Source organism: Balaenoptera musculus, chromosome 7 (assembly GCF_009873245.2).
Source record: "Balaenoptera musculus isolate JJ_BM4_2016_0621 chromosome 7, mBalMus1.pri.v3, whole genome shotgun sequence".
Lineage (NCBI taxonomy): Eukaryota > Metazoa > Chordata > Mammalia > Artiodactyla > Balaenopteridae > Balaenoptera > Balaenoptera musculus.
In genome coordinates, this window is record NC_045791.1 from 151,114 (window position 1) to 176,234 (window position 25,121).

Below are 25,121 nucleotides of genomic sequence, written 5' to 3' on the forward strand. Positions count from 1 at the left end.
AGGCCGGAGAGACTGCTCCGAGTCCCCAGAACTGACCCGCGGCCTCCAGACCTCCAGCAGCGGCCGCCCGGGTCCCCCCACGTGCCAGGGGAGTTTGGTCGCGTCCGGTCGTGACCCAGGGAGCGCGTCCGCGTCGTCATGGCGACGCTCGGGGAAGGTGGCGGCGCCCGCGGAATCCCGCCCAGGAACCCGCTCCGGGGTGAGCGGCCTGGGACCTGGGGCCGTGGAGGCAGCCTGAACCCCGGACGGGTGTCCAGCCGCAAGTCAGCCTGGGTGGGGGGCGGAGGAGAGCCCGGGCCCAAAGGGTTAAATGAGGATGCGGGTGGCGCGTGGGTCTGGGTTCAACCCTGCTCTGGAGTAAAGGGGTGCTGAGGGGAGCAGGCGTTTGTCAAGGGTGAGAGGGCCTGCCCCGTAGAGCATGGGGCCGCGAAACCGAGGATGCCTGGGGGGGTGGGGAGGTGGGGGGAAGGGAGACAACTCACCTTGTGGGTGAGTGACCTGGGATGGGAGCTTGGGTGACAACGGTTTAGCTATTGTGTCTCCCTGAAGTACAGGCAGGGAATGTGAGGGGAGGGGGCTGGAGAGTGAACCGGGGCGGGTGTTGAAGGGGTGGAGGGGAAGGAGTTGGGCGAGGTGAATCTTCAGCCATGCTGGCGAGAGGGGATGGGCCGAGAGTGGAAAGGAGAACCTTCCTTCAGAAAGTGATTGTTAAGCACCTCTTCAGTGTGGTCAGTGTATTTTGCTTGATGCTGTACTCTTTGGGGAATCTAAAGCTATGAGCCTTCTCAAAACAAAAAACAAAAGAACACACGTAAAGATCCACACGTGACTTTACGTCAATCTCAGGGGCTTCACAGAGCAGCCCCCAAGCTTAGAGACGCAGCTGTGGGAGATATAAAGATGTGTGGGATTTGTAAAGTGCCATCACAAGGCAATACATTATTAATGCCAGAAGTAGTGTAGGCAGCAATTGCTAAAGAACGTTAAGGGGCATTGGGATCAGTGTGAACTTTATGAAGGCAAGCCTGGCAAAGGGTGTGACGGAACCGGGGCCCTCGGTCCTAGGACAGAGCTCCTAGGAAAGCGCCCAGTGGCAGGGGAGGAGGTCTATGGCTCTCCACCTCCTCTCCCCAGAGAGGGGCCCAGGAAGGTGGCTCAAAAATGCCAGTGTCTCCCAATGTTGAAGGGTTTCATGGTCATGTCCATCTAAGAAACTGATTCGGAGAAATCTCAGAAAGAAAAGCCCTGTTTAACTGCTGACTTCAACATTTGCCAAACTTCATCAACTGTGAGAGCCTCAGGAAGTATCAGGGCTACATTTTGGGAAAAGCTCTTGGGGAGAATTAAGGACCACGGAAGGGTTTTGAGCAATGGCACGGCACTGGGTGCAGCGTGTGACGTGTGACGCAAGATGAGTGGGACGGCCTGCGTGGGGACGGAGCGGAGCGGCGGGAGAGAGGAGAGGCGGGGGGGGCCCTGAGCCGCAGTAAACCACGCAGTGACAAGAAGTACATTTGTCAAGGGTTGAGGAAAAACAGTGTGTGGTTTCCTGTGGACGATTATACGACTACTGTTTTCTTCCCAGGAAGTGACCTTTGGTTCTAAAAAGAAGGCTCCATTTTTCATGATAAAATGGCAGCGGTGCAAACCCCCAGCAGAGAAGTAAAGAATGCTAAAGAACCATTTCATGATGCATCGCCCCTCCTTTTAAGGAGCCTAGTGGAGGAACCCAAGAAACCAAAAGAAGTACCTAATCACCTCCCGGAATCAAGTAGGTGGTTAGGAAACAGATACGCTGTACAACTCACGTCTTCCCAGAGGATCCAAAGTCCAGAAAGCATAATGGAATGTTGGGTGCTGATTTCTCTGTATGGTTTTACAGGCTGGTAATAGTGTTCATCATTAAGAACAATGGTTCCATTTAGATCCATCCACTTCACTGGTAGACTTTATTTTTTTAATATTTATTTGTTTTACTTATTCATTTTTTTGGCTGCGTCAGGTCTTAGTTGCAGCACATGGGATCTTCCGTTGCAGCGCGGGCTCTTCGTTGTGGTGCTCGGGCTTCTCTCTAGTTGTGGCGCTTGGGCTCCAGAGCGTGTGAGGTCTGTAGTTTGCGACACGCGGGCTCTCTCGTTGAGGCGCGTGAGCTCAGTAGTTGTGGCGCGTGGGCTTAGTTGCCCGGCTACATGGGGGATCTTGGTTCCCTCGACCAGAGATCAAACCCGCTTCCCCTGCGTGGGAGCGTGGAGTCTTATCCACTGGACAGCCAGGGAAGTCCTGTAACTGGTAGACTTTTGTGGTGGAAATTGGTCGCCAAGTTCTGCCACCTCCACTTCCTCAAATATCTTTCCTCTCTGTCCCCACTTCATGCTCAGCAGGTCACCAGGACTATTGCAGGGCCCTCCTCCCTGGCCACACTCTTCACAGCCCTGGCATTGTCCTTGCTAGAATCCATGCTGGCTCCTGCCCCCGTCCTGTTTGGATGCTCTCAGGGGATCCCCTTGTGCGCAGTTCCTTTGCTTGGCATTTGGCCCCCTTTGCCGTCGATCTGGACCTGCCCACCCAGGGCCCCTCCAGTCCCCCAGCTCCGGCCACGCCTGTTACTCCTGCTCCTTCAAGAATACTTGCATTTTACACCTTCTTGCCTTTGCCCACGCACATCCCTTAGCCTGGAAAGCCTGTTAAATCCTATAGCTCTTATGCAGAAGGCTACTCATTTTGCCTACAGTCTTCTCACTGAATCCATCGTATCACCATGATACCATCTATTTCCATTTTACTGCTGGGGAAGCTGAGGTGGCCCAGCTAAGCGGAGAGGTGGTGTTCAGCTGTTGCAGCCCGGTATCCAGCTCCCTACGTCCCACTAGCTTGCTTCCCACTTGCCATTCAAGGCCCATCACGAATGCTGGAAATGCAGCATTTGTGGGGCTCTGTTGTCACTGAAGAACACACTGAGTGCGAGTTAGTATACTTGACTATTTCTGGGCGTTAACAGAAAAATGCCCATTTTACATCTATTTTGTGGCCCTACAAACAAAATCTTCAGCATTAAAAAAAATTACCACGGGACTTCCCTGGTGGTCCAGTGGGTAAGACTGCACGCTCCCAATGCAGGGGGCCCGGGTTTGATCCCTGGTCGGGGAACTAGATCCCACATGCATGCCGCAACTAAGAAGCCCACATGCCACACGTAAGATCTGGTGCAGCCAAAATAAATATAAATAAATAAATTTTTAAAAAGTTACCAAGTAATGTTCAATACTTAAAGGTAATTACCAATACTTAAAAATTTACCAAATAAACTACGGAGATTATAATCCCCCTGAGACACCACCCTCACCCCAGTCCAGCCCTTCAGTTTGGCCCACAGTTGATGACAGTGACCATTCACCCGTGGAGGAGAAAAACACCAAACGTTTCACACCCACTGTAGATGGGTACAAAACACGGCAGGCGAAGGGTGGGGTCAGGGTGTCTGTGACTCACAAGATTTAGCTATAGCCAAAGGGGAAAGGTTGTCATTTGTAGGAAACTGGACAGGGCATTCATACCGCAGGAGGCAGTTTACTGGTCGGAACCAGGCCTGGGCTTGATTTTTACAAAATGGAAAGAATGGAGGGTTATAAACAAATGCCTGGCATGAAGCACGGAAGGCACGGAAAGGCTTGTGACCCAGTGTCTTCTCCACACATCTCAGTTCCTGCTGCATGAAAAGCCGGGACAAGTTCTGTAGACCTGGACTCTTCTGTGAGCTCAGCTGTCCTAACCTTGTTCTCAAAACTGGGAGCAAAAAAAGACACTCACATGACAAGAGCAGTTTGAGACTTTACCGTCCAGAGGCATAATTTTTCAGAGCCTTAGGATTACTCTGTATTGCACTGTAATTCAGTTCAGAGGAAGTCAAATAATAGCAGTTAAATACACAGTAATAAAATTAAACCCTTGGTGTTTGGATTCTTTGAAGTGGATATTCATTACATAATAAGCAATTGCAGTGTTATACAGAGAAAACACAGGGTGTGTGCTCTTCACAAGCTTGTGTTATTATGAAGACTTGTATAAAATGTGTACAGAGCAAGTTATTTTAATAGATAATAAACAATAAATGTGAATTTGTATTATGATGATAATATCTCCCAAGTGATGTGTAAGAATAGAGGGAGAAGCAGTTCAGTTCATGTGGAACAATCATTAATCTTGTTGACCGCTGTATCCTCTGTCTGAAACTTTCGTATGCTTAAAATACCCTAGATTAAAGGGAGCTCATGTTGATAGGATCTTCTTTCATTTAATATACGTTTTTATGTCTCAACTCATGATATACTTATCTGCATTGTTTCTATAGAGGTTTATGCAAATCTTCTGAATAATAAGGTGATACAGGCAAAACCTGGCATATTGCATTTTGGAGGCTATCAAGTAGAAAAACAACACCAGCAGATACTGGTAGGTACTTTAAAAAAAAATTTTTTTTTTTAATTTCATTGAAATATAGTTGATTTACAATGTTGTGATAGTTTCTGCTGTACAACAGCGTGATTCAGTTATACATATATATACATTCTTTTTCATATTCTTTTCCATTATGGTTTATCACAGGATACTGAATATAGTTCCCTGTGCTCTACAGTAGGACCTTGCTGTTTCTCTATATAATAGCTTGCATCTGCTAACCCCAAACTCCCAATCCATCCCTCCCCCACCCCTGGGTAGGTACTTTCTAAGTGGGATAATTAATCACAATAATGAAATGACATGCATGTTCTGCATTTATATTACTCATTCATCTGAAGAGCAGCAAAATCAGCAGAAGTGCAGATGTAAACTGGACCAGAAAGGTAGTTCTAGGATGAGAAATTTTAAAGTTGCGTCAGTGTCCTTGGACAGCTTTCCTCCCCCTGCCAAAGGCTCCTCCCAACACTCTCTCCAAACTGGTGCCGTTGCTGAGTGACCGCAGGGGCCAGGAACTGTGCTTTGTGTCTCACGTGGTCCAGTTTAGTCTTTACACTAGCTTTGCGGAGGTTGTATTGTGGCTGTCTTTGTAGAGATGAGGAAACCGTGATTCCAGAAGGTTAAATACAATACTTGCCTCAAGAACACAGGGACAGAGACAGAGTGACTCTTAGGCTGCCTGCCTCCCAACCAGTGAACTTTTACTTTTTTTTTTTTTTAGATTTATTTTATTTATTTATTTTTTGGCTGTGTCGGGTCTTCGTTGCTGTGTACAGGCTTTCTCTAGTTGTGGCGAGCAGGGGCTACTCTGTTGCGGCGTGCAGGCTTTTCATTGCGGTGGCTTCTCTTGTTGCAGAGCACAGGCTCTAGGCGTGCAGGATCAGTAATTGCGGCGCACGGGCTTAGTTGCTCCGCGGCATGTGGGATCTTCCCGGTCCAGGGCTCAAACCAGTGTCCCCTGCATTGGCAGGCGGGTTCTTAACCACTGCGCCACCAGGGATGTCCCAACCAGTGCACTTTTGCTCCACGCCTCCACCACCAGGGGAGGGGGTGTCCCTTTCTTAGAAGGGCCCAGCAAAAGTTCTGTTTCGCCTGCTCAGGTCAGATGCCCAGGCCTAAATCAGTCACTGTGGCCAGAGACACTCTGGCGTGATCTGGGGCAGCAGCTCCGCTGAAAGGGCTCCGGAAGGGACAGGTGCAAGGGCGCACTGAGGAGTGGCTGAAGCTGTGGGGACAGCAGTCCACCGCAGAGCCACCTGAGTCCTGGCCTTCCTGGCCCCCCTTCCTTGACCCGGATGTCCAGACTGGGGAGGGCTCGGGGTGGCTACAGCACCCCTAATCCGCCACGAAAAGGGGGCCTGAACATTAAAGCAGCTGCACCACCTCAGCGACCCCACCGTGACCCTCCAAAGTCACACTGAGCGGGACGTCAGGACTACGGCAGCCGGCCGTGGAGCCGAGCTAGAGCGGGCTGTGGGCATGTGTTGGAGTCGGGCCGATAGGCGTGGGCCCTGAGGCTCCGGCTTTGTGGGTGGCGTCCCCTCCCACCGCAGGCGTCTGTGTTTACATATAGTGCGTTCTTATAAGCCATGTCTTTCACTTATTTATTTTTGTTTTCACATAGCATCTTTTCTAAAATTTTTTTAATTTAAGTTTTATTTTATATTGGAGTATAGTTGATTTACAATGTATTCGTTTCAGGCGTACAGCGAAGTGATTCAGTTATACACGTATGTATATCCACTCTTTTTTAGATTCTGTTCCCATATAGGTCATTACAGAGTATTGAGTACAGTTCCCTGTGCTGTACAGTAGGTCCTTGTTGATTATTTTATATATATAATGTGTATATGTCAATCCCAAACTCCTCATTTATCCCTCCCGCCGAAACCGTGTCTTAAAGTGGATCATTTAGAGGGAGAATTCCAACTATCGTGTTAGACTCATTCTCAGAGTGAGGAAAATCGCTGGAGGAAACTGACAAGTGGTAAAGCTGTCAGGAAGTGAGGTCAGGTTCTATCGGGCAGACCCCTGCCGACAGAGAATGCAGCTTCCAGAGAAGAGTCCTTACACACCTAACAGGGTGGAGAGAGAAGGGATCAGGAGAGGAACCTGTTAGGTGCCCAATGCTTCCTCTTAGGAAAAGGGTCAGGATTTAAAACTGTGATTAGGAACTTTACCCCTCAATCTATAAGGGCACATTCCTTAGAACACAGCATCAAAGACCAAGGTTAATCATTCATTTTGGAACTTGCTTTTCCTGGTTATTAGGTTTGCTATCTAGATGATGGTAGGGTAAATCTAAAATAATTATTGTTCATAATTACTCATTGTTTGCAATGAGTGAACAATTCACCACCCGTTCCCACCCGCCTCACTCTCCTCATTCCTTTACCCACCCACCCCCACCTAGGCAGCCACTGATCCGCCTTCTGTTGGTATAGATTTGCCTATTCTGGACGTTTCACATAAGTGGAATCACACAACATGTGGTCTTTTGCGACTGGCTTCTTTCATTCATCATGTTTTCCAGCCTTGTTCAATTTGTAGCATGAATCAGTACTTCATTCCTTTTTATGGCCACATAATATTCTGTTGTATGGCTTTATTACATTTTGTTTTTTTTTTTTAATTTAAAAATATTTTTTATTGAAATATAGTTGATTTACAATGCTGTGTTAGTTTCAGATGCACAGTAAAGTGATTCAATTATACATATCTATATAAATATATATATTCTTGTTTTACAGTCTCTTCCACTAAAGGTTATTGCAAGATATTGAGTATAGTTCCCTGTGCTATACAGTAGGTCCTTGTTGTTTATCTATTTTATATATAGTGGTGTGTATCTTTTAATCCCAAACTTCTAACTTATCCCTCCCCCACCTTTCCTCTTTGGTAACCATACGTTTGTTTTCTATGTCTGTGAGTCTATTTCTGTTTTGTAAATAAGTTCATTTGTATCATATTTTAGATTCCACATATAAGTGATATCATATGATATTTGTCTTTCTTTTTCTGACTGACTTCACTTAGTATGGTAATGTCTAGGTCCATCCATGTTGCTGCAAATGGCATTATTTCATTCCTTTTTATGGCTGAGTAGTATTCCATTGTATATATGTACCACATCTTCATTATCCATTCTTCTGTCGATGGACATTTAGGTTGCTTCCATGTCTTGGCTATTGTAAATAGTGTTGCTATGAGCATTGGAGTGCATGTGTCTTTTCAAATTATGGCTTTCTCTGGATATATGCCCAGGAATGGGATTGCTAGATGATATGGTAGCTCTATTTTTAGTTTTTTAAGGAACGTTCATACTGTTCACATTTCATCTATTCATCAGTTGATGGACATTTGGATTTTGTCTTTGGGGCTGCTAGGAATAATGTCATTGTGGACATTCGTGTCCATGTTTTTGTATGGATATATTTTTAATTCTCTCGGATATATATTAAGTGGGTTGTATGGTATGTTAGTTTTCTGTGGCTGCCATAACAAATTACTACAAATTTAGGGGCTTAGAAAACTAGAAACTTATTCTGGAGACCAGAGTCCAAAGTCAAGGTGTCAGCCGGGCCTCGCTCCTTCCACGGGCTCTTGGGAGGAATCTCTCCTTGCCTCTTCCAGATTGTAGTGGCTCTAGGTGTTCTTTGTTTTGAGGCTTCATGATCCTAAACCTTGGCCTCCATCTTCACATGGCTTCTCCTCCCACTCCCTTTTGTCTTCTCTTCTGTCTCTGAAAGGATACTTGTCATTGGACTTAGGGCCCATCCGGGTAATCCAGGATGATCTCATCTCAAGGTCCTTAACAGCATCTGCAATCACTCTTTTCCCAAATAAGGTCACATTCACAAGTTCCAGTTATTAGGGTGTGGCTGTATCTTTTTTGAGTTCACCATTCAACTCCCTGTTGTTCTATTTGCATTTCCTTAATCACTAATGATGTTGAGCATCTTTTCATGAGCTTACTGGTCACATTGCACCAAAGGCTTGTGGTGGAGAAGCCATTTGGGATAGCCCAAGAGCAAAGTGGGAAGTGGGGAGCGGACACCCAGGGCATAGAGGGAGACGTGGAGAGAGGCTCGGGGGGCAAGCATGTGGCATATTTGGAGACCAGCGTGAGGTCTGCTTTACCCGGATCGTAGGCTTTTTGGAGGGAGGTAAAAGCTTCATTCTGCGAAAGAACAGAGGCCGTCTCTGTCTTTTGTATAACACAATGCCTAACACACACAAGGCACTCAATAAACACTTGTCAAGATATTGAACTCACTTTACTGGAAGAAAGTGACTTGGTAGAGACTCATGAATTCCAAGTAAATACAGGCTAGAGTCTAAATAATCACACTGCTCCTATCAGACATTGAAACAAACAGAAATGGATACAAGTACAAAATTATTTCATCTTAATAACATTCTGGGAGAGCCAGCCTCCTGTTTCTATCAGCAAAGTTAAGCAGAAGCCTAAGGGAATTACCTTGAGACGCTTGCCAAACAAGGGGGAAAATCCAACTCTGCCTTTATCTTGGTTTTGTTACAGGAAACTGTGTAAATTACCCAAGAATGGAATGATTGAATGTGTGTTTAAAACGACAATAAATTGTTCCTTAACATTTGAGGTTGATCCAGATCTGGTTAAAGGCTTTAAAGCCTTTTTTTTTTTACTTGGATTCATATCAAAATCAATCTTTCGATTTAAAAGTTGAGATAATGGTTCCCACTTTTCTCAAAACCAAGACCTCTTAAAATCCCTTTCCCTCTGCGGAAAGACTTTGTCTGGGAAACTATATTTATTGAGGAAATAATTAATCAGTTTTCCCATGAGACAACCAGTGTTACTGTGGCCGGCCCCAAACAAAGCTGTCAGCCTCTACAGCCTTATCTCATGCAGCGCAGCATTCCCTCCAGGCTCTCTGCAATAATTGTATTAGTTTTCAGGTCCCCGTTGCAGCGTTCAGAGACACCCCTGCCCCAGGATCTGGGTTCTCAAACTGGGGCCGCGAATCCCAATGTCTTCTAGTCAGTGTGCGAGGGTGGGGACTTGAAGCTACAGTGTAAACATGGTGCATCCTTCTGGAGCATCAATTTTACTCTCCCATTTTGGAGAAATGCAGTATCGAGCAAAATTTTAGAGTAAAATCCATTACCAACCCGCATTTTAAGGTAAAACTGTTACCGACCAGGGTTCTTGGACTCCGTAATCAATAGACATTAATAGGAGGCCAGAGGAGACATTCAGGCAAGGCTTTCCTGGGGGCCCTGCTGCAGCGGGGGGGGGGAGCGAGAACACGTAGCACGTTCCCTGCTCCCCTTGCTGCTCCTCGAGGCGGGGCGAGCTGGTTCCTCATACAGGGTGAAGCTGGGGGAGGGTTCAGGGGTCGGGGTGGGGGGAGGGGTGGCCTAGGTGCTCTGCCCACCCCCTTGGTGGACTGTGTGCAGGCACCCTAGCAGGGCCCTGCTTTTGCTCCCGGCTCTTCAGAAGCGGCAGTTGCGTTTTTGGTCTTTTTGTATCTTGTTGTCCATAATTTGGCCCAGCTGCGCATGCACGCAGTTATTTTTAGTCCCTTATAGTTTCTTTGTATCTGTTGCTCCAGGAGATGTCTGTCCAGGTGCCAGCACTGCAGCAAAGGGTCCCAGGTCCCAGGTCCCAGGTCCCAGCCTGTGTCAAAACACTTTAAAGAACTTACAGGGCTGCTTGCATTTTGTCCCCAGATCCCTGGCGTTGGGTATTAGCCTCTGAGAAGCCATGTCCCTGACGGGAGCGGTTGAAGGACCCCGACTTGGAGGTTGAACTGTGTTTGGAAAATACTCTGATTAGTGCTTGGGCTTAAAGGTTAGGCCCTACGCTCTGCTCTGCCCGGTGGAGGGGCTGGAAGGGAGGATCAGAGTGGGGAGGGCGGGGAGGGAGCTGTGAGCAGCCCCTGGGAGAGCCCTGTGACCCCTGAGTAAAAGCCGTTCAACGCATGACTGCCTAGTTGGTGGTTCCATGCTTGCTTGCCTGTGCTGGGGGCCGTTCTGAAACACTGAAGCGGGGGCTGTCAGTTGGGGCCCCGGGGGAGTCAGGGGAGGGCGTGTCAAGGTCGTGAGGACCCACGGGGCCAGGAGAAGGTCAGCTCCCAGGGGCGCAGAGAGCTTGGGGGTGGGGGGGAGTAAGGACATCTATTGACCCCAGAATTGCGGGACAGAATAGGGTTTTAGGTGAGTTTATCTTGTCTCGCCTCAAGGGCAATCCTGGGTTGCTCACATTTTCAAATAAACTTTAAATATTAATTTAACATACACTTTCTAAACACTTCATCTTACCAAGACTTTTTTTCCCCTGTCAATGATGATTATTTCCCCCCCCCCAGTTTTAGTTATAAATGAAAAGGCAGGAATGCCATTTTAGCCCTGAAAGCATATTATTTTTTAAAAAGAAATCAAACTGACCTGCTGACAAAGTGTGAAAAAAAAGATAGGGAATGCAGTTTGGGTACTGAGACATCCTGAACTCTGAGACGGGAAGAGCCCTAGGTTCCAGGCATCCTGGGCCCCAGCATACCAGTGTCTCCTGGAAGGACCATTCTCCTGGGTAGGAGACCCAGGAGCCCACACCTCACCAAGATTCCCCCATGCAGACCCCCTGGAGGTCGAGAGAGACCTGGGCAACTTTTATTTTTTCAGGCTTCTCACATATTAAAGAGATATACCAGACTTCCCCGGTGGCACAGTGGTTAAGAATCTGCCTGCCAATTCAGGGGACACAGGTTCAGTCCCTGGTCCGGGAAGATCCCACATGCTGCGGAGCAACGAAGCCCGTGCACCACAACTACTGAGCCTGTGCTCTAGAGCCCACGAGCCACAACTACTGAGCCTGCATGTTGCAACTACTGAAGCCCACGTGCCTAGAGCCCGTGCTCTGCAACAAGAGAAGCCACCGCAATGAGAAGCCTGTGCACCACAACAAAGAGTAGCCCCCGCTCGCCACAACTAGGGAAAGCCCACGCGCAACAACGAAGACCCAACGCAGCCAAAAATAAATTTTTAAAAAAAGTAACTTTAAAAAAAAATTTTAAAAATAAAGAGATATGCCATGTTGCTGCAAACGGCAATATTTCCTTCTTTTTTATAGCTGAGTAATATTCCATTATATGTGTGTACCACATCTTCTTTATCCATTCATCTTTTGATGGACATTTAGGTTTGCAGCAGCATGGATGGACCTAGAGATTATCATACTAAGTGAAGTAAGGCAGAGAAAGACAGATATTATATCACTTATATATGGAATCTAAAAAAATAATATAAATCAACTTATTTACAAAACAAAAACAGACTCATAGACAAAGAAAACAACCTTATGGTTACCAGAGGGGAAAGGGGATGGGGGAGGGATAAATTAGGAGTTTGGGATTAACAGATACACACTACTATATATAAAATAGATAAATAACAGGCTTTTACTGTATAGCGTAGGGAACTATATTCAGTATCTTGTAATAATCTATAATGGAAAAGAATCTGAAGCTTGAATTTGACACTTGAAACTAACACAGTATTGTAAATCAACTATAGTTTAAAAAAAAAAAAAAAAGATATGCCAAAACAGGGTCACAAAAATTGTGGTCCTTTAAGAATATTCACAGGTGAATAGATAACTAATAAGAATCTTCTATATAAAAAAATAAAATAAGATAAAATTAAAAAAAATATTCACAGGCGACAAATGAGAACTTTTAACAAATGCAAGCATCAGTATAATCTCATAAAGAGATTATGTCTTAAGTCTGATTTAGGGCCTCAGTGAACTCGAGGCCTTGGGCAGTGGCCATGTGACAGGCCCAGCCTCTGGCCTGGACTTTGGAGACCAAAGGCCTCTTAGCTGTCCTCTGGCCCAGGTGAAGGCCAGATCCCAGAACCCAAGGTCCTTGCTCTCCTTTCATGTAGAGGAAGGAAAAACCCCTCTACTCAGAGGCCCAGTTAACTGACCCGGCAGGTTGTCCTGCCTTGAACGAGGGCCTCCTCCCGACCCCATCCGAGAACTCCTGACTTTGTGTTCTTTGTTATCAGCCCTCGTGATGGATTGGAGGCTGTCCTCTCCACACTCCTTTTCCTGATTTTTTGACTGCCTTAGTGTCACCAGGTCCCCAGGACAAGTGGCATGTAATTAGAGAAACTGGGAGTGGGTGGGTGGCTGGCTTCTTAGCTCAGCTGAATCACAGGACTAAGTTGAGTTCAACAAAAAGGTGCACAGGTAACCAGTCAGGGCAGGAGGAGGGGAGTGTGCAAGGCCATGCCGGGGGGAACCTGGGGCTGTAGCTCTGGAGAAGTCTTAGGTTGGGCAGAGACACATGGACATATTTCATTACTCTTTAAGTGGTGTTATGTTTATTTTATTATTCGTTAAGTGGTGTATGATAGATTTTGAATCTCTTGAAGCGTTTAAACGTGCACTGAAGCCAAAGCAATCTTGAGAAAGAAAAAATGGAGCTAGAGGAATCAGGCTCCCTGACTTCAGACTATACTAGAAAGCCACAGTAATCAAAACAGTATGGGACTGGCACGAAAACAGACACACAAATCAATGGAATGGGATCGAAAGCTCAGAGATAAACCCACACACGTATGGTCACCTTATTTTTGATAAAGGAGTCAAGAATATATAATGGAGAAATGACAGCCTCTTGGATAAGTGGTTCTGGGAAAACTGGACAGCTACATGTAAAAGAATGAAATTGGAACACTCCCTAACACCATGCACAAAAATATACTCCAAATGGATTAAAGACCTAAATGTAAGACCAGACACTATAAAACTCTTAGAGGAAAACATAGGCAGAACACTCTCTGACATAAATCACAGCAAGATCTTTTTGGATCCACCTCCTAGAGTAATAATGAAATAATGCCATTTGCAGTAACATGGATGGACCTAGAGATTATCATACTTAGTGAAGAAAGTCAGACGGAGGAAGACAAATACCATATGATATCACTTATATGTGGAATCTTAAAAAATGATACAAATGAACTTATTTATGTACAAAACAGAAATAGAGACATAGAAAACAAACTTATGGGGACTTCCCTGGTGGCGCAGTGGTTAAGAATCTGCCTGCCATTGCAGGGGACACAGGTTCGATTCCTGGTCCAGGAAGATCCCACATGCCGTGGAGCAGCTAAGCCCGTGCGCCACAACTGCTGAAGCCCACGCGCCTAGAGCCCATGCTCCGCAACAAGAGAAGCCACCGCAATGAGAAGCCTGCGCACCAACGAAGAGTAGCCCCCGCTGGCTGCAACTAGAGAAAGCCCACGTGCAGCAACGAAGACCCAATACAGCCAAAAAAATTTAAAAAATAAAAAAAAACCCTTATGGTTACCAAGGGGAAAAGTTGGGGGAAGAAATAAATTAGGAGTTTGGGGGCTTCCCTGGTGGCACAGTGGTTGAGAATCTGCCTGCCAATGCAGGGAACACGGGTTCGAGCCCTGGTCTGGGAAGATCCCACATGCCGCGGAGCGACTAGGCCAATGAGCCACAATTGCTGAGCCTGCACGTCTGGAGCCTGTGCTCCGCAACAAGAGAGGCCGCGATAGTGAGAGGCCCGTGCACCGCGATGAAGAGTGGCCCCCACTTGGCCGCAACTAGAGAAAGCCCTCGCACAGAAACGAAGACCCAACACGGCCATAAATAAATAAATAAATTAATTAATTAATAAAAAAATAAAAATATTAGGAGTTTGGGATTAACATATATACATTCCTATAGATAAAATAAACAGCAAGGATCTACTGTATAGCACAGGGAACTCTACTCGATATCCTGTAATAACCTAAATGGGAAAAGAATCTGAAAAAGAATATATATATGTATATGTATAACTGAATCACTTTGCTGTACACCTGAAATTAAGGCAACATTGTAAATCAACTATACATCAATATAGAATAAAAATTTTAAAAATAATAAAAGTGCACTGTATCTCCTCACATCCCTTCAGGAGCAAGGTGAGGTGAAGGTAAATGAGGCGGTGCATGTGCAGGTGGGTAAAGCAGTGGATTCACGTGAATGCTTCTTTTTCTCTCCAGCATGTGGTCAATATTTGCAATGAAGATTTACGCGTTCATATTTTACCCCCCCAAACCAAACACTTTCAGATCAAGTATGTGAAGAAGGTAAGTGTCCCTGGGGGGCGTGTTCTCCCAGGGTGTTCACTGGTGGGCGTGGCTTTCCGTGCCGCAGGTCTGCCCTGGGCGGCATGTAGCGTGTTGTCCCGGTGGTCCTGCTTCCGTGGGCCCTGGGGCTCGTCCGGACAGGAACCCCCGTGTCTTCTAGGAGCACCGCCTTGTCCCTGGCTTGTCCCTCACGGTCACCGTTACATTTACTCCAGATGAGTGGCGATACTACTATGATTGCATCCGCATTCACTGTCAGGTATGTCCCTTAATATCAGGGGTTTTTGGGGGCTTGGGGGTGGCGTCAAACCTTACATCTTCAAGGGAAGAAGAGAGAATGAGTGACAAGTATGAAGTTTCTCAGCCTGATGCCTTGGGCAGCCAGTCTGAGTGGCTTGAGGGTCCTGGTCCGGTGACGTGGGTCCCCGCTGGGGAAGCTCCAGGCTGCCAAGAACTGGGGCAGAGCTAGAGACACTGCTTGCTGCAGGTTCCCACCTGCCCTGGCCTAAAAATCTCATTTATCTTGTGGTGCTGGGAGTTGAGGAAGGCTTTTCAAATAACTTAAACACCCTCCTTTAAGAGCTAGGTGAGGAGATCAGCAACAACCCCGAGTTGTCACTGGGCACCAGCAGCAAATGTCCTCCGAGGCAGCCCTGGGGGTCTGCAGGGAGGATACTTGTGTGGTCCGACCCCAGACGCTGTGCTGTAGGAGTTCTCGCCGGCCTTTTCCAGGTCACCTAATTCATCCCCGGCCTCCGGCCTCCGGCCCCACGTGCTGTCAGTCCTTCCCTTAAAACTGGCACCTCCACACCCCTCTGCTCTGGGTTCCACGCCCAGCCCTTACAAGCTGAGAAGCCTTAAGGTTAAGCAAATTTACCTTTAAAAAATTAAAGTGGAAGAGTGTGCTTTAGTAACGAATGAGTCTCAGTTTTTAAAAAGAGGGGGAAAAAAAACTAAAAATGAAAGCAGAATAGTGCTTTCAGGAGGAGTATTCTGTACCAAGAACAAAAATCCCCAGGACAGGCATTGCATAGAGCACCAGGGAAGGTGTCCTGCTACTTCATAGCAATGCTGTTAGTACCTTGTATTTATGTGGTGCTTTAAACTTTTTAAGGCCAGTGTCTGCTTTAATTCTCAAAAATACCTTTAAAGAAAGGTGGACATATCCCCACTTGAAAGCAAAGGAAGAAAGGAGCTGTGGAGAGGTCAGAGGTCTTACTCAAGGTCACGCACGGTGCAGGTCTAGAAGCAGGCCTCTGTGCCTCTGGCTGGTCCAGTGTTTACTGTTCGGCGCTGTCTGGGTCAGCTGATTCTGTGCTGGTTTCTGTTTATCTCAGGCCGCTCACGGTTGTGTTTCCCTATAACTTTCTGAAGTCGAAACAGGTGACTGTTTTCACCTCTACGTGAAGGCATCATTAGCTTTCCTGGATAATATTGAATGTCATTTCAGTGAAATACACTAAAAATTTTCTATACTTTGTTTATAACTAAGAAAACTCATTATTTCAACTGTTATATTTAAGCACTCAGTTGTTTTTTTTTTTAAGGAAATGTTTTCCCTTTTTTTCTGGAAGTAATTTTTAATGATAGAAAACAAGATAAGAAATAAAGGATCTACAAATTCATCTTTGAAAATTATAGTCTTGGGACTTCCCTGGCGGTCCAGTTGTTCCAAAGCAGGGGGCGTGGGTTTGACCCCTGGTCGGGGAACTAAATTCCCACATGCTGTGAGGCGCAGCCAAAAACAAAGAAAAAGAAAAAAGAAAATTATAGTCTTAAGCATGGTAAACTTGACTTTTTTCCCATTAATTTTAGGGAGGTGAGACTTTGCTTGTCCCCATCCATGCCTATCCTGTCATGAATAGACTGGACTTTCCCTCATTTATAAATCTATCAAATGTTCTACTTGGTGAAAGGTAAGTTATCAAAATGAATTACCAAACTGTCATGGGATGTGAAAAGTTAAGAGAGACTCACATAGATAAAAACTTAGATTTCTATTTTTCCTAATGGAAAGTTTTCCTTCTAGCTGAGTTAGACTGGACTTGTAGTTGCAAAGGCAAAGCAAACAACCAACAAACAAACCCAACCGAGTCAAAATATCGTTAAGCAAGAAAGGAATTTATTGGGTCATCAACCTGAAAGGTGCAAGGTGGCACGCACCTTCAGGCATGGCTGGGTCTAGGGGTTTAACAGGGGTTGCAGGGACCTGACCCTCCCCAGATCTTGGTTTTGCTGCCCTGTGCGGGCTTCTTTCTCCACAGGCTTCCCTTCACAGGGCAGGGTAGCTGCCAGAAGGTCCAAATACTGTTGGCGGTAGTTGGAGGGCCTGCAGGGTTGGGAGTATTGGTGTCGGAGCCCCAGGGAGGCACCTCATGCCTGTACATTAACCAGCATCTGTTTTTGGACGGAATGGCTGCAGGGAAGGCCAAGACCCTGGACAGTCACCATGGAAGCCAAATCTCAAATCCTCCCTCCTTGTTGGGAAAATAGTTGATGACTCTAGTTGTACTTCAAGATGTGTCTTGTTTTAGCAGTAAATGGCACAGTGCTGTCTGTCCCTAGGGACATAAGGAAGGTAGATATTGAGCTGTTAGACACCGAGATACAATGGCCATGCTGGTTGTTAAAATCCTGTTAAACGCTGAAATATTTCTGTACTGGTTGGGAAATATATACTGTCCTGAGCCCCCGATCCCTCCCTGCCAGCTGCCTGGTGCCTCTCCTGCCGCCCCTCCCCCCCAGTGATTCCGTAACTAAGTTGTGAATACCTAGCCATCTGGCGGGGGGGGGGGGGACCTGCAGGACCTGGCTCCAGCTTTGTATCCACGCTAGTGGCGCACTGCCCGTGAAGTCCTGTTTGGGTGATATTTTGAATATCACCTATGGTAAAAGGATGAATAGACAGAAGTTCTCATTCTGAAGGTCTTCAAGTCTGATGGGGACAGAACCACGTCACTGATTAATTACACTGCGTGCTAAGCGTTGTAATCAGGGCCCACACAGGGTCTTGTGCAGGCCCAGAAGAGCGAGCACAGAGCTGATTGGCAGATGGGGAAAGTCCTCACGCCTAAGCAGGGGACGTCCGGTTATCCTATCCGGTTGTCCACCGTGGGGTGGGCTGTGAGGGTGGCGGTCCAGGCAGGGAAACAGCACGTACAAAAGCACGGTGGCGGCGAAGAGTGTGCACGACGTCTTGCAGGTGATGAAACCACGCAGTAGCTGGTAGATACTAGATGCCTCGTGGTCTGGGCCCAGACGGTGAGCAAAGACTGTGGGCTTCAGCGTGTGTTTGGGGGTGAAAGCAAGTTCAGGTGCCTGCGGGCAGCTCTGAGCAGGGCATACAAGTTGCTAGTGACTGGGTAGTAGAGGTAGAGAGGGGGCAACTGAAGCTTTCTGGTGGTGGCGGGGGACCAAGGTGTATGAGCTTCAGAGCCCTTGAATGAAACTCACCATCTGGATCTGAACAATCGCGTTGGTTCAGCTGACGTGAGATCCCATCCCCCGCCCAGCGGCTTCGCATGAGCTTCTGATGCACCATCTCTCTTTACTTATTTTTTTAAAAACAACTCTTTAAGAATTGTCAATAAGGGACTTCCTTGGTGGTCCAGTGGTTAAGACTCTGCACTTCAAATGCAGGGGATGTGGGTTCGATCCCTGGTCAGGGAACTAAGATCCCTGCATGGCGCAGCCAAAAACTAAAATTAAAATAAAATAAAATAAAATAAAAATTCTCAAAAAAAAGAATTGTCAATAAATTATACATACAAAAGAATATGTAATAATACATACAGTTTAAAGAATGATAGTATAATGAACATTGATTTTAAGACATTAAGACATAAAGCATTGCCAGTAATTTTACAACTACTATTCTGAATTTAGTGGGAATCCTTTCTTTCATTTATTTCAATAGTTTCGAGACATACGTGGGCACCCCTAAATAACACATGGTTTGGCTCTGCCAGTGTTTGATCTTTATATAAATGGAATCATACTGTATGTCGATTCTTTTGTAACTTGCTTTTTTCTGCAACATTGTGTTTCCGTGGCCCAGCTGTGTTAACACAGAGCCGTAGTTCACTGCTGTGGGGTCTGCTGCGTGGATTTACCGCAGTTTTAAAACTCTGCTCTGCTGCTAATGGACCCATGGCATTATTGCCACTGTTTTTTTTTGCTGTGACCGGCACTGCTGTTGTATATCCCTGTGCATGGCCTGGGGCACATATTCCAGAGTTTTCCAGGTTGTACACCTCGAAGTGGAATTGCAGGTCCACACAGCTTCAGTGTCACTATTTAATGCCAAATCGTTTTCCAAAATCGGTGAACCCACCGGAGACGCATGAGAATTCCTGCTTCCCCTGCATCGTTGCCGACAGTGGGTATTATCAGACTGTTACACTTTGGATGACGTATATTCTCGGCCCCTTGCTCTTCTTTTCTCTACTTTTCCCAAAATGTTCTGCCAGAACGCTTTCCCAGCACTTCTTCCCTCCCCTCATCAACCCAGTCTTCACTGGGTCCTTCTCAGCACTAAGTGGGCTGAGAAAGGACCCCAAGGGGCTAATAGAGGTGAATCCCTCCTGGCAGGACCCACTCACTCTATGCATTTTGAGGCCAAACATAGCTATTTCCTTTAAATGGGTGAATAAGCAATTTTTAACCAAAATTGAAGTGGCAGGAAACAACTAACTTCCTAGGTCATCTGTCTTCCTTCCTCCCTCCCTCCCTCCCTTCCTCTCTCTCTCTCTCCCTCTTTTTCTTTCTTTCCCTCCACAAATCACTCCTTGTTTGGACCGTAAGCCAGGCTGTCGAGGTTGAGAGCATGGTCCATAAGCAGGAGGAAATGATGCAGACATCAGCCTTGGTTCTTCTTCTTCTTTTTTTTTTCAGTGGGGTATAATTGCTTTACAATGTTGTGTTAGTTTCTGCTGTACAACAAAGTGATTCAGCCATACGTATACATATATCCCCTCCCTCTTGGACCTTCTTTTTTTTTTTTTTAACATCTTTATTGGAGTATAATTGCTTTACAATGGTGTGTTAGTTTCTGCTTTATAACGAAGTGAATCAGTTATACATATATATATGTTCCCATATCTCTTCCCTCTTGCGTCTCCCTCCCTCCCACCCCTCTAGGTGGTCACAAACCACCGAGCTGATCTCCCTGTGCTATGCGGCTGCTTCCCACTAGCTGTCTATTTTACATTTGGTAGTGTATATATGTCCGTGCCACTCTCTCACTTTGTCACAGCTTACCCCTCCCCCTCCCCATATCCTCAAGTCCATTCTCTAGTAGGTCTGTGTCTTTATTGCCGTCTTACCCCTAGGTTCTTCATGACCTTTTTTTTTTTCTTTTTCTTAGATTCCATATATATGTGTTAGCATACTGTATTTGTTTTTCTCTTTCTGACTTACTTCACTCTGTATGACAGACTCTCGGTCCATCCACCTCACTACAAATATCTCAATTTCGTTTCTTTTTATGGCTGAGTAATATTCCATTGTATATATGTGCCACATCTTCTTTATCCATTCATCCGATGATGGACACTTAGGTTGCTTCCATGTCCTGGCTATTGTAAATAGAGCTGCAATGAACATTTTGGTACGTGACTCTTTTTGAATTATGGTTTTCTCAGGGTATATGCCCAGTAGTGAGATTGCTGGGTCGTATGGTAGTTCTATTTTTAGTTTTTTAAGGAACCTCCATACTGTTCTCCATAGTGGCTGTATCAATTTACAGTCCCGCCACAGTGCAAGAGGGTTCCCTTTTCTCCACACCCTCTCCAGCATTTATTGTTTGCAGATTTTCTGGACCTTCTTAACAGATAAATCTGCCCACTTCTCTGGAGGCTCCTCCCAAGCTGTTTTATACATCATGCCCTTCATTTGTAATCAGAATGAAAATTTCAGCTGAACAGTTTATGAAGCTGAGTTACTGTGTGTAACACTGTGATATTTTTAAAAATCTTTCAAAAGATAAGCGTGCTACTTTGTTTCTCCAAGCATTCTGGCAGCAGAGCCTTCCCAAGACTTGATGCACTTGACTTAATGGCTTTTCCCCAACTTTTAACTATGCAAACTGCCCAGCACTGCATTCCAGCCCTGTGGGGGGGGGGGGGGGGGAGGGGTGGTGGTGGTGGTGACTATTTGAAAGGGTTTTCACCTGAAATCTCCTCTATTAATCCTAGGCTGCCTTGTGGGTTGAAGGTATTATTTGGGTAGGTTCTTTATTCAACATTCATTCATTCATTCATTTAACAAACCTGTATTGAATGCCTACTATGTGCCAGGCACAGTGGTAGGTACTAAGGATGTAGAGGTGATTAAACCCTCATCTTGTGATTAAATAGACAATTCTTTGTTTTTATTTTATTGAAGTATAGTTGATTTACAATGCTGTGTTAATTACTCTACTGTATAGCAAAGTGATTCATATATATACACACACACACACACACACACACATTCTTTTTTTTTTTTTTTTTTTTTCCGGCTGCACCACATGATATGTGGGATCGTAGTTCCCCAACCAGGGATCAAACCCGTGCCCCCTGCAGTGGAAGTGTGGAGTCTTAACCACTGGACCGCCAGGGAAGCTCCCTACACACACATTCTTTTTCATAGTCTTTTCCATTATGGTTCATCACAGGATATTGAATAGAGTTCCCTGTGCTCTGCAGTAAGACCTTGTTGTTATCCATCCTCTATGTACTAGTTTGCACCTGCTGACCCCCACTCCTTCCCCCCACACCCCCCTCCTCAGCAACCACAAGTCTGTTCTCTACGTCTGCAAGTCTGTTTCTGTCTCGTAAGTTCATTTGTGTCATATTTTAGATTCCACGTATAAGTGATATCATATGGTATTTGTCTTTCTTTTTCTGACTGCACTTAGTATGAGGATCTCTAGGTCCATCCGTGTTGCTGCAAATGGCATTATTCATTATTTTTTATGGCTGAGTAGTATTCCATTGTATATGTACTACATATTCTTTATACATTCATCTGTCGATGGACACTTATGTTGCTTCCATGTCTTGTCTATTGTAAATAGTGCTGCTATGAACATAGGGGTGCCTGTATCTTTTTGAATTATAGTTTTGTCTGGATATATGCCCAGGAGTGGGATTGCTGGATCATATGGCAGCTCTATTTTTAGTTTTTTGATGAACCTCCATACTGTTCTCCATAGTGGCTGCACCAATTTACATTCCCACCAACAGTGCAAGAGTGTTCCCTTTTCTCCACACCCTCTCCAGCATTTATTGTTTGTAGACTTTTTGATGATGGCCATTCTGACCCGTGTGAGGTGGTACCTCACTGTAGTTTTGATCTGCATTTCTCTAATAAGTAGTGATGATGAGCATCTTTTCACGGGCCTATTGTCCATCTGTATGTCTTTTTTTAAAAAAATTAATTAATTTATTTATTTTTGGCTGCATTGGGTCTTCGTTGCTGCACGCGGGCTTTCTCTAGTTGTGACGAGCGGGGGCTGCTCTTCGTTGCAGTGCACGGGCTTCTCATCGCGGTGGCTTCTCTTGTTGTGGAGCACGGGCTCTAGGTGCGTGGGCTTCGGTAGTTGTGGCATGTGGGCTCAGTAGTTGTGGCTCGCGGGCTTGGTTGCTCTGCAGCATGTGAGATCTTCCCGGACCAGGGCTCGAACCCATGTCCCCTGCATTGGCAGGCATATTCTTAACCACTGTGCCACCAGGGAAGCCCTGTATGTCTTCTTTGGAGAAATGTCTATTTGGGTCTTCTGCCCATTTTTCGATTGGGATGTTTGCTTTTTTGTTGTTGAGTTGTTTGAGCTGTTTGTTAAATGGACGATTCTAATTCTAATTCAGTGTGTTCTGAGGAAGGACACGTAACCCAGCTCAGTGTGAAGTGAGTTGGGGGCAGGTGGGAGGGTGGAGCTCAGACAAGACTTCCTAGAGGAGAATGCGCCCGCCCTGAGCTTTTGAAGGACGACTAGAAATCAACCAGCGGAAGGGAGCAGGAGGGAAGAAGGGTGCTTCAGGCCGTGTGGAGGCTTGGGCACAGGCAGAGATGTGGAGGGCACAGCACCCGTGGACTGGTCTGGAGCGTTTGTGAGCCTGGACCTGGGTTATCAGGGCTGTGGCAGGGAAAGGGCTGAGCGAGAAGGGCCTCAGGGGCTTTGCTGGCAAATGTGGATTTCACTGAGGCCACCACTGAACGAGGGAAGCAGAGAAATGCACGGTCGTGTGTACCTTGTAGAAACTGCACTCCGGGGACTTCCCTGGTGGTCCAGCGGCTAAGGCTCGGTGCTCCCAATGAGGGGCCCAGGTTTGATCCCTGGTCAGGGAACTAGATCCCGCATGCATGCCGCAGCTGAGTCCACGTGCCGCAACTGAGACCAGTGCAGCCAAATAAATAAATAAATATTTTTAAAAAAGAAACCGCTTCTCTTTGAAATTTGGGGCATATTATATTGCATTTGATTGTCAGACTTTTAAGAGTTTGACTTTTCAAAGCTTACATTCACGTCATATTTGTGTGGGCTTATGTGACTATAGTAAAACTGTTTTGTACCTTTCTTTAAAATTTGCTTATAAGAGGTAAAAATACTACAACGATCATCAGAAGTATAATCATTTCACTGGCATCTTTGAGCTAATGAATTGTATCTGAAAGCTATGTGAAAGCCAGGTGTTGAATAGTAGAGATTGTGAATTGAAAGTGTTTTTATTTATTTATTATACAGCGGGTTCTTATTAGTTATCTATTTTATACATGTTAGTGTATATACGTCCATCCCAATCTCCCAATTTATTCCACCACCACCCCTCGCCCACTTTCCCCCCTTGGTGTCCATACGTTTGTTGTCTACATCTGAAACAGTGTTTTTGATTAATTATAAATGTTGCTGACATATTGTTTATTTTAAAATTTGGATCTTTTTATACTCTTTACCTACCTCAGTTATCAGTGAGTTTCAGAAGGGGGCTTTGAAGTATAATCTTATGTTCTACTTGATACCGTAGCAATTTCTATATATAGTATAACAACTCTATTGAATAAACACATCATGTACTTAACACTGCTGTGGAGAGGGGCCTGGAACACCTCAAAAGCAGGCACTGATTGCAAGTATTTAAATGTAGTAGTGGGGCCTTAGGTTCCTTAGAAGCAGAAACAAGGGTTCATTGTGCCTGACTTATTAAGGCATAACCCATAAAGGAGTGCAGGACAGGGATGGGGGTGCCCAGCCCCTCAGCCAAGGGCACTTCTCTGGAGAAGGTCAAGGGGAGAGTCCTCAGTGCCAGCCCTCCCAGAGCCGGGCGATGGGTCCGCCAGCTGGCCAAGGGGAGGGCACACAGCGTCACCACGAATCCGCAGCCGGCGGGCAGGCCCTCGCTTCACACACCCGTCTGTCCGCCCCCCGTCTGGCTTCATCGGGCGCTGGCATTGTCCTTCTCTGGAGTGATGGTGTGGATGTGTGCGAGGGTGAGCTGATGTGAGCTGCTGCCTGGCAGAGGTGACGGTCTCCCGGTGGACGGTGTCACGATGGAGAGTGTGGGATGACTACGTGGCGGTCCATCTCTGGGCTGCCTTCCCTCCCTGGGACAGAGGGGCGTTTGAATGTGACCACGCACTGTTCAAGGGTTATTTATTGTTTTAGCTGGTATGACACTTGGGTAGTTGCTGCATTATTTATGTAGATTTTTCTTTTTTACATTACACGGCAATGTACACTATTCTGATACGTATAGTACATAAAATAAGATTCTTTAGAACAGTTATGCACAAGACATGCAATACTGGATTTATACATTAGGCCCCAGGATGTGATTAATAGGAGGAAAAAAACGTTGGACTAGGCATTTTGACTAAAGGAACCAGAAGTTATATAACACAGAGTAGACACACATCTGGTTTGAAGGGCAGCTGCTAAGTATTATCCGTGAGAAAACACTCCTCCCACAAGGGCGGGCTGGCTGCAGCCACCGCTGGGTGCAGGAGAAGCGGCGATGCCTCGTCTGTGACCTCCAGTCTCACTGTGGTCCCAAGGTCCCAAGCGTGCCACTCACCTGGGAGCCCATCAGCCCTCGCCCTCGAGGCTGCATTGCAGTCCGGCTCCTGCTGTTTCTCTGCCTCAGGCCCGCAGCCCCCAGTCCCACGTGCACACGAATACCCCCGCTCTGCTCCGTCACTTCTTCAGGGGCTGCTTGTGAGGTCCGGCTGCAGGACCAGGAACGACGCACCTGCAGGCGCTGCCTCTCTGCGCTTGTCCCAGCTGCTCGGCAGCTTCTGCGCCCAACCTCACCCACTGTCCCCCCCCACCCCGCCCACCCAGAGGACCAGCACGCCCTCCAGCTGCACCGCCAGCCTGTCACTGTGTCTTACGAGGTGGGCGCCTAGCTGCTGGGAGCTGTACCTCTGGCTCCTTCTCCCATCTCATCCCCTCAACCTCAGTCCTTCCCGTTGTAGCTCCCTGTGGGGAGTAAAGCCCAGGATGGTTCTCTGAGGAGTTTTTGGATTGTTGGGGA

General features: G+C 46.3%; 1 protein-coding gene across 1 annotated transcript in view; it reads left to right on the plus strand.

Moving 5' to 3' along the window:
- Positions 1-217: 217 nt before the first annotated feature.
- The window catches only part of CFAP221 (cilia and flagella associated protein 221), a 79,183-nt gene continuing 54,279 nt past the window's right edge, over positions 218-25,121 (plus strand). Inside the window, exons 1-6 of the mRNA XM_036856971.1 lie at positions 218-263; positions 1,586-1,771; positions 4,349-4,449; positions 14,524-14,610; positions 14,771-14,869; positions 16,426-16,526. Of these exons, the coding sequence (XP_036712866.1) occupies positions 1,633-1,771; positions 4,349-4,449; positions 14,524-14,610; positions 14,771-14,869; positions 16,426-16,526 (527 nt within the window). The 5' untranslated portion in view covers positions 218-263; positions 1,586-1,632. The remainder of the gene's footprint in view (positions 264-1,585; positions 1,772-4,348; positions 4,450-14,523; positions 14,611-14,770; positions 14,870-16,425; positions 16,527-25,121) is intronic.